Source organism: Opisthocomus hoazin, chromosome 6, assembly GCF_030867145.1.
Source record: "Opisthocomus hoazin isolate bOpiHoa1 chromosome 6, bOpiHoa1.hap1, whole genome shotgun sequence".
NCBI lineage: Eukaryota > Metazoa > Chordata > Aves > Opisthocomiformes > Opisthocomidae > Opisthocomus > Opisthocomus hoazin.
In genome coordinates this window covers 28304223-28313045 of record NC_134419.1, presented here as the reverse complement: position 1 = coordinate 28313045, position 8823 = coordinate 28304223, and the positions used below count along the sequence as shown (strand labels likewise).

Below are 8823 nucleotides of genomic sequence, written 5' to 3'. Positions count from 1 at the left end.
TCTACTGCTTGGTGTTTTTTTCTATTGTTTGTTTGTTTGGGGGCTGGCTTTTTTAATTTGTTTGTTTTCAAGTTCTTGCATGTTACAAAAACATACTTTTTGGTCTAATGCTTCAGCCATGACTTATAGATAGAGACTACATGCCTAAAATAAGAATACTGCTAGAACTGGTAGCACTGCTATGTGGAGACTGAATTATAAGTGGAATTTAAGATAGCCAGAACTCAGCACAGCAGGTTTAAAACTCATGTTTTCCATGTCTAGGAGAATGAGTCTGAATATTTGCTGGCTTTTCAAGATATTCAGAACAGAAGATAATGGGATAAGTTCTAAGTAAGTAACAATATTTTTATGTTCTGCAATACATATAGCTGTGAGTAGGAGAGAGAAAAATCTCAAAATTCACAGTGCAAGTTATCTTTGCAACCTTAAGATCACACAGAAGAGTGCAACACTTTCACAGCTACCCCACCTGACCACCTTCATGTAGCCAAGTCCTTTACAGTACATGAAGTGTAAACCGGCATTCGTCTAGGGGAAAGAGTATATCCCAGTGGAAACTTCTTTTATATTAAATAGGCATACACCTAAACTAACCCCTGGATTAAGTCCAGATTTGGGCCTGTGAAGAATTTGTAAGCCCGATAATTCTTTTAAAGGATTGACCCAAAGTAAGAATGTTGGCAAAGGTTGAATACACATGTGGTGGATAAGGGATGTGGTCAAGTGTCTCCTGCAAGTTCTCAGCTGCCACCAACCTCAGTGGAGGCCAATCATAGCTAGAACTCTGGTCGGCATGTGTATTGGGTTTGTGTGGCAAGGTTTTGGTAGCAGGGGGGCTACCGGGATGGCTTCACTTCCAATAGAGCCAGTGCCAGCCAGCTCCAAGGGGGACCTGCCACAACTCCATACAGCATATCGCATCATGGTGGTGAAATGTTTCCACCCAACGCACTTCCCAATTGGTATCAGATCATACGTGGTATTGACTGGAGAAAAATGCGTCCTCCATAGCAATACTGAGGTGTGTCTGATGACTTCCAAAACTGCTATTTGGGTGAGGTTAAGCAGCAGAAATCCAGACAGCATTTACCAAAAGTGCCTCCTGGACAAGGACTTCTCTCCCACACAGCAGCAGCCAGGGAAGCTCCTCACATTGGAGAGAGTAAAATAAGTGAATGACAGCTCCATATTTTTGGAGAATTTTCAGGGTTTTTTTCAGTGTAATGTATGTTCTTCACCAAATTCAACCATACTGCAAATCAGTGCAGGAAGAAGTTTACTGTCAGCACAGTAGCTATGAAAGTGGTATTACTACAGTTCCTAATAACCCATGTTCACATTTCCCTTACTTTCATATTTTCCTCATTTTAAAAGTAAAAAGGTTTTCCTCTGTGTCAGCTGCCCCACCAGGCAATGTTCTTTCTACTTCACAGATTAATGCTAACGGCAAATAATCAGAAATGGAAACAAGGTGACCCTACTGATGATGCTCAGCGAGACAGACAAGATTGTCTCTCAATCTATATACAAGTGCTTTTGCTGACAGAGGTGAAGAATTATCTGCATCAGTAACAGTGAATATGCCTCAAAAGCAGCTCTTAAGGAAAAAAGCGTTCAAAGGACTAGAGAATCTCACTCTCCATAATCACATGCTTCATGTTATACAGAGGCAGCCAGTAGCTCATGAGAACAACAACAAAAAAAAATTCACAGAAGAATATCTTTTACTGACAAAAGGCACTAGAGGTATTGACACCACAATTTGATAGTCATAAAATTTCTATTACTATATATTTCTCTGATCATGTAAACCTGACATAATAATCACTGAAAGAGAATTATATCAAGTTCAAAATAAACAGGTGATCACCATTTTAAAAAGTTACAAAGCTACTAATGGCTGTTGTGCAGCAGAAATCTATGAAGCATCATGCAGCACTCATACCAAAGTCAATTTTACTTTTAAACTAAATAAAAATTCTGTGATACTAAATAGCTGTTGTCAACATTGTAGCTCATACTAAAACAAAATACTCAATGAGAAGGGATCTCCTCCCAGGTTTGGCTGATGCATAATGGAAAGTACCCACTGGAATACATCCCTTGTGTTTTCTTCTGCTAATATAAGCATAAGCATTTTTTCCAAGTTACCAGCATTGATGTGCTATAACTGCAATGCTTAAAATCAGTTAGTGTAAATGGAGCTACATGCATTTAAATGGAGCTATTGGCCCTCAAATATTTGTTTTTCCTTAAATTGTTTAGTCTCTCACCTCACTACTTCCATACTCTTTCCCAGAATCAGGCAGGAGATTCCTACAAGGTTATGAAATTATTGCTTAAAAATAGCAAATGAGAAAAAAAGTATCAGATTTCAATCACCTCTAAGAACTGTCTAGATTAGTAATAATGTGTCACATTGCATTGTAAAACAACTGAAAAGAGATGGAAGTCCCTTACAGCTAAGATTGTCTAAACCTCTCATTATCTGCCTTATATTCAGAGGTTATATTCAGCTCTCAGTTAAGTCAACTTAGATGTTAAAGGCCTTTAAATATTAGACAAGGTCTTGAACCCTTAAAGGCTTTGCTACTAAATACAAACATCAACACTTGATAAACTATATAATGATTTCCATCCCAAAGAAGTTGCTATCTAGAAAGCTAGTACTTTCCTTGAGCTTCTCCTGAGCACTCTCCCATGAGGACGGGCTGAGAGAGTTGGGCTTGTTCAGCCTGGAGAAGAGAAGGCTGCGGGGAAACCTGATTGCAGCCTTTCAGTACTTAAAGGGAGCCTATAGGAAAGATGGGGACAATCTTTTAGTAGAGACAGCAGTGATAGGACGAGGGGTAACGGTTTTAAACTAAAACAGGGTAGGTTTAGGCTGGATATAAGGAAGAAATTCTTTACAATGAGGGTGGTGAAACACTGGAACCTGTTGCCCAGAGAGGTAGTGGAGGCCCCATCCCTGGAAACATTCAAGACCAGGTTGGACAGGGCTCTGAGCAACCTGATCTAGTTAGTGGTGTCCCTGCTCGCTGCAGGGGGGTTGGACTAGATGACCTCTAGGGGTCCCTTCCAACCCAAAACTTTCTATGATTCTACGATTCTAAGTGAATGTCATTTCCAAAGGAATTACATGGGAGCATCTTGAGATGGAATTGTATTTGTTACAGGGGGAAGAATACTTGGTTCAACTTAGTAAGCACAAGATCTGGGACACACAGAGAAACCTTTTTAGATTGAAGTTTCACACAGATCTTATTTAAATGGAGGGACAGATTTTCAATAATGTGATTTCATTTAGTTTTTCATAGTCTGTACCACAGCTAATCCTACAATAATCTCCTCCTTTTATCTAAAGGGTGTCTTTGGAGGAAGTGCTACAATGGCCCCATTCTTTTGAAAAGCTGATAACAAGTAAATGTAAGTAATTATATGTTTGTATCCCAGATGGCTTACTCAACAAGATTCCCATGAAGAAAAGTCAAGAACTCATGCAGTATAATGTATGGTGTCTTATGTGCAACTAATTAAAAACAACTTTGTATGACATACTTAGCATACCTCACACTGAAAATAAACGTAGCATGCTGTAAACGCTTTCCCAAACTTGCCATTTCTGCAAGCACATTTAATTGATTTAAAAACATGTGATAAGGACAAGTTTATCTGCCATATCCCAGCTTAGAGCACTGCATAGTAACCTGTATTAGACGAAAGTGAAAGAAAAGTTGACATGGGAAATCCTGTGTGTGGCAAAGACACCATAGCTAACGGTACATCTGTACAGTGTAATGCCATGGAAGGCAGCTCAGTCCCTCATCTTGGGTATGGGAAGAACTATAGCTGCAGTAGCAAAACTGAACTTTCTGACTCCAGCATCCCTGTGCCTCATTCCGGGCTCAGAGCTCTCCCACTTTTCTCCTATGACCAGCAATCTGGAACATCACTGCTGAATTATTTTTAAATATTGACAAGAAGCCCCTGTACAGAGTTACATCACAGCACAAACCTGTATAAATGATTCCTAAGGACTGGCAGTGTTTTGAAACTACTACAAACAGACTACAAATTGACAGAATTTGTAATTACTATAAAGATCTTTAACAGAAAGCAAACTAGTATGTTACAGTTTGCAGGGAAAGCACATGGAGAAAGTCCACAAAAGAAAACATTTAGAAGAGACAAAGTTATAGCACAAGCAGCAGGCATGCGTGTGATCACTGTTACTGCCAGACCACAGGCAGTGCTCAATGTTTTTAGGAACACTAAAGCCCAGAGTACTGCACCAGCAAGAAAGCTCGCGTTAAATAAAACGTTTGTAGCTTCCAGCTCTACTTGGATGCTGCCCTTCTTAAAACACCTTGTTCACCGCAATTAGATGGCACTATTTGTTGATTTAGAATTCATTTAAATGCTTACTGACATCAGAAAATGCAAAAAAGTATACTTACACGAAAAGCCAAAACTCTAAAGCCAATGGATTTGCAGCTCTTGATGAAAGGTAGGAAAAGTGTTTGCCTGTCTTGTACTTCCAGAGTTAAACCTGTCTTACAACTGCAGGCACCATTCCTGCTCAAGTGCTAGCACCAAGTGAAGCCTCATAAATGTTCTCCTGACTCAAGGCATTTTAGCAACTCTGTCACCTAATTCTGTACCAAGCAACTTGAATGCTATGAGAAAAGGCAGCCTCAGGAATTTAATCTTTGTCAGGTTCCCACTGGTTGCTGCTGTCAAAATCCATTGCCGGGTGTCTCAAAGACATTCCCAAATGCAGAACCACTTATTTGCCAAATAGAGTATTCTTTTAACTGTTTTACTTCACTCAGTTACAGCAGCAAGAAAAAAGTTATTTCCTTTTTTGCTAATTGCCTTTTCCCCAAATTCTTATACCGAAAAAAGGGGGTCATCTTTCTTTACTCAGATCACAATTATTTGATAATACTTAGATATCTTCTGCACAAAACTAGAACTGGAATTTTAAAATACTTGTCAGTCTTTGGATATGTTTGCTAGTGTTCACAGAGACCAGGAACAACCGAGTTTTCAGCGCTCTGTCCCTGCAGAGTGAAATGCCATTGAGGTTATAGGGAGCCCTGCACATGCGGGAAAATGCAGTGTTGACACATAGGGCTCCAGGGTGAGTTAATGTGTTTAATTCCCCACTTTGACATAATCCAATAAGAGTATTTATAGGTGCACAATCAAGAATTATACTGCCTTGTAAACACTTCTTTTGCCTTCAAAGGACTCTGAAGGTAATGCATATACACATGGTATATAAATTTAGCTTCTGAAATATTTGCAGATGGGCCTATGATCTACAAGACCTACTTGAAGACAGAGCACAGTGATGAAAATATAGAATTCTGGCTTGCTTGTGAAGCTTATAAGAAGATCACGTCACAGAGGAAAAAGATTTCCATGGCCAGGAAACTCTTTACAAGTTACACTCAACCCCAGGCTCCCAACGAGGTGACATACAATACCACGAGCCCTTTATTTCTGCTAATAGAAATGCCTGATGTGTAACCTAGCTGACAAAAAGCAACCGCAAATGCCTAGCGCCTCTTATATTAAAGGGACTGAAAACTGTTGCTATTCATTCTTCCCAAACTCTTTTGCACTCAGAATTGTAATACTTGCCTTCACTTCTCATCTGTAGGCAAATCTTTCAACTATATCCACCAAAGATAGAAGCAAAAGGCACAATTAGATTAAGAAACAAGTTCTTGGATCTGTTCTATTCCTTTTAGCATCTGATCCAGCAGCCATTGATATCACTTCCACAGATTTTGGATTATGTACATGTAGCCATTGCTACATGTATGTATTACTCTGGTCTTTGCAAGAGCAAATACAAACAGAGTAAAACCTTTACCCAGTGCTGTCTCTTTTGTAAAATGAGCTAAAGGAAAGGTTCCAAAACAGATTAATTATTTTCTGCTTCCAGCAGCACAAGAATTAGGGAAAACAGAGGACATCTGTATGCAAAATGTTTGAGAGTGATTTTTTTTTTTTTCTGACATGGTTAAACAAAAAGTCATTCCTGATCAGCCAGTCGTGCTCTGTGACCTTTAACTATCATTGCTTATTACTCTCTTTGCAAAAATAAGCTAATACTGGCTTTTACTGCCACTGCCTCTGGCAGACTGGCATATCCAAAAAATCAGGCTAGATTATTTTCTGGTTTATACATAACAATAAAACTTAAAAAACAGAGTCTCAAAATGCAGCCTCCCTGTTGACACTGAAGGGCAAGCCCAAACCTACTCAGCTGGATTCCCAAATGTTGGCCGAGAACAGTTGCTGCTTTAAACGTCTAAAGCACTCCCACTAATCCAAAACTTGAGGAAATTTGAAGGTTCTCTCCATTGGTTTTAAATGGCAGTTGGAAGACAATGCATTTTTCTGTCTTTTTCCGATTTATTTTATTTTCAGCATGTGCAGCTATAGGAAACTCAGCAAGACATTTGCATTTCCAAAAGACAAATGTCAGTATTATCAACCACAAATTCATTAATCAAAAGGAAGGGCTTAAATTAGGACAGTTAAAAATAAGCTGTGTAATTTTTTTTTCTAAAGTAGTATGTGTTCAAATCTTGCTGTTGGCTGTCTGTTTTCTAGGTCTTCAGGACACACTGATTTCACATTTGCTTGATATTCAGTATTAACACAAGAACTAGGTACAACTCTAAAAAGGTAGATACTTGTGAGGATTTTAAACCCAGTTTATATTCTAATTTCAGCAGCATTTAAAAAAGTGCAACTAAAATGGCTCCTCTGGAAGAGCAAGATCCCAACCCATGAAAGACATCGGCACTAACTTCACTTTAGAGCTCTCCTCTCAACACTAACAGACAAAGATGAGCTGAAAAAAGCAATGTAATTCATCATGAGCTAATGGATTATCAAAAGTTTCCATTTTATCCAGTACATTTTCCTGTCACTAAACTTTCCTAATCTTCCACACCCACAAAGCTTCAACTTCTCTATTACAAACCTTGGATTGCAGCAGAAGAGCTCTAGGAATTAAAACATTTCCTAAACAAGGTTGATACATGGGCTCAATTTTATCTTGCTTCAGAGATCAAAACGACTTTAGAAATTGGCTCTTACTGGCACTGTGCACATCAAGCCACTTGGACCCACTAGAAATCAAAAGTCAGGCTTCCTCTTCAGGGATCTAATCCTAGCTCTAGGAGCAATTCTTCGGAGAAGAAAGGCGGGTTGGATGTCAGCACCTTTCAGCTACTCCCTCCACTGCAGCCACTCCATGCAAACCATGTCCTCAGGAATTCTTCCTCAGCCTAAATCATACACAAGTTCTTATTCTTTCTAGAAGTAGCAAGAAAATCAAACACATGCAGCTAAACCTCCCTAAGCTTTGAAGCCTTGAGCCCATATTCTACGTATGGGCCCAGCAGTAGTGACTTTACCCCCGCTCTTGACCTCCACCGATCACAATAATCAGCACTAAAATGGCTTTTCCATTAAGGATGTGGGGCAAACTGGGAAACCTCCCAGTCTTCTTGTCCCCAAGAGAGCAAGCTCTGCGTACAGCCACTGACATACCTCTTACTAAATCACACACCAAAAGAGGAGCAAATTGGTCAACTAGTAAGACAGGGGTTTCTGGCATTATAAGGAGAAATCCACTCTGCTAAAATCAATATTTTCGGTTAGGTGTTGATTTTACATTAGAGGGTATGTAAAAAGATATAAATACAAGTAATTCAGTACAGGTCCTCTAAATTTAATCTTCCTTACCCTTCCATTGCATATATTCAGTGATACTTTAGTAATGTTGTCTTCTGTTTCAGATTAACATTGACAGACCTGCAAGGAAAGTTATTACAAGGAATATTCAAGACCCAACACAGGCCTGTTTTGATGAAGCACAGAGAATGATCTACAAGCACATGGAAAGAGATCCTTATGCATGATTTCTTGAATCAAAGTTCTCTCAAAAACTCCAATACAGCATTCAAACTAATGGCAATAATTCTGTAGTCAATTAAAGAGAAAAATTTCTTCTGGCATGTAAGTGTAAGATTTAGACAAGAGAAATCAGGCAGTAGACAAATACCATTACTAATCTGCTAAACAGTTCAGTTGATGTTAAAATTGATAAGGCACTGTCTTCCCCCTTCCTTTTCTTTTTCCTTGGAAGAGTTCTGGTTTTGTTTTCCTCTCCCCTCAGTAAAACCCTAAAAACTAGTGAAAACTAGGTATTAAAAAAAAAAAGTTTCAGCCACAAAAAATAAAAGCCTAAGGTTCTAGTCTTTTATCAATACTTGACAACTCTAACAACATACTTTCAGTATTCTTTTGAGAGATCTGAAATCAAACAGTTTTGCTGCTAGGAAATAAATGTTTATTTGGCTATACATAAGACAAAATATCCGCATTGCTGCATTTTACTTTTTTCTTATCGATTTGTTTTCACATTCTTTCAAAGTAGAAGATAAGTTCTGAATTACAGCTGTTCGCTCAATCTTTCACTATGAATTATAGTATTCATATGCTGTAGAGTCAATTTAATGCTGAATTATGGTGTACAACATATGCTATACAGGTACTTGATCTACTGTATACTATAATACAACCAGTGTTTCCCAAATTTATCTCCAGTGATAAAACTCAGTAGTATTTTGTCTTTTTTCTGCATATGGACACACAAATATATTGCTTTCTCTTCAGGCATCCTAATAATTCGATACAAGCAGACCTGACATTTGAACATCACACTAACACAAACTGGTCTCCCTGTCACGCACAAACTGTAAAAGGCAAATTGCTGATTCAGTGACCAAG

At 38.6% G+C, this 8823-nt stretch overlaps 1 protein-coding gene across 1 annotated transcript; it reads left to right on the top strand.

Moving 5' to 3' along the window:
- The first annotated feature begins 268 nt into the window (after positions 1-268).
- On the top strand, positions 269-7952 carry RGS13 (regulator of G protein signaling 13). The gene is made up of 4 exons (XM_009939325.2): positions 269-333; positions 3368-3429; positions 5315-5481; positions 7830-7952. The coding sequence occupies exons 1-4, from the start codon at positions 269-271 to the stop codon at positions 7950-7952; spliced, it is 417 nt and encodes a 138-aa protein (XP_009937627.2).
- The last annotated feature ends 871 nt before the right edge of the window (positions 7953-8823 follow it).

Bases quoted from the DNA above. Each gene is read 5' to 3' on its own strand.
- RGS13 (XM_009939325.2), top strand. From the start codon at position 269: ATGAGTCTGAATATTTGCTGGCTTTTCAAGATATTCAGAACAGAAGAT. The intron at 334-3,367 runs GTAAGTAACAAT...TTTTATCTAAAG, and splicing joins GATAATGGGATAAGTTCTAA to GGTGTCTTTGGAGGAAGTGC. The intron at 5,482-7,829 runs GTGACATACAAT...CTTCTGTTTCAG, and splicing joins AACCCCAGGCTCCCAACGAG to ATTAACATTGACAGACCTGC.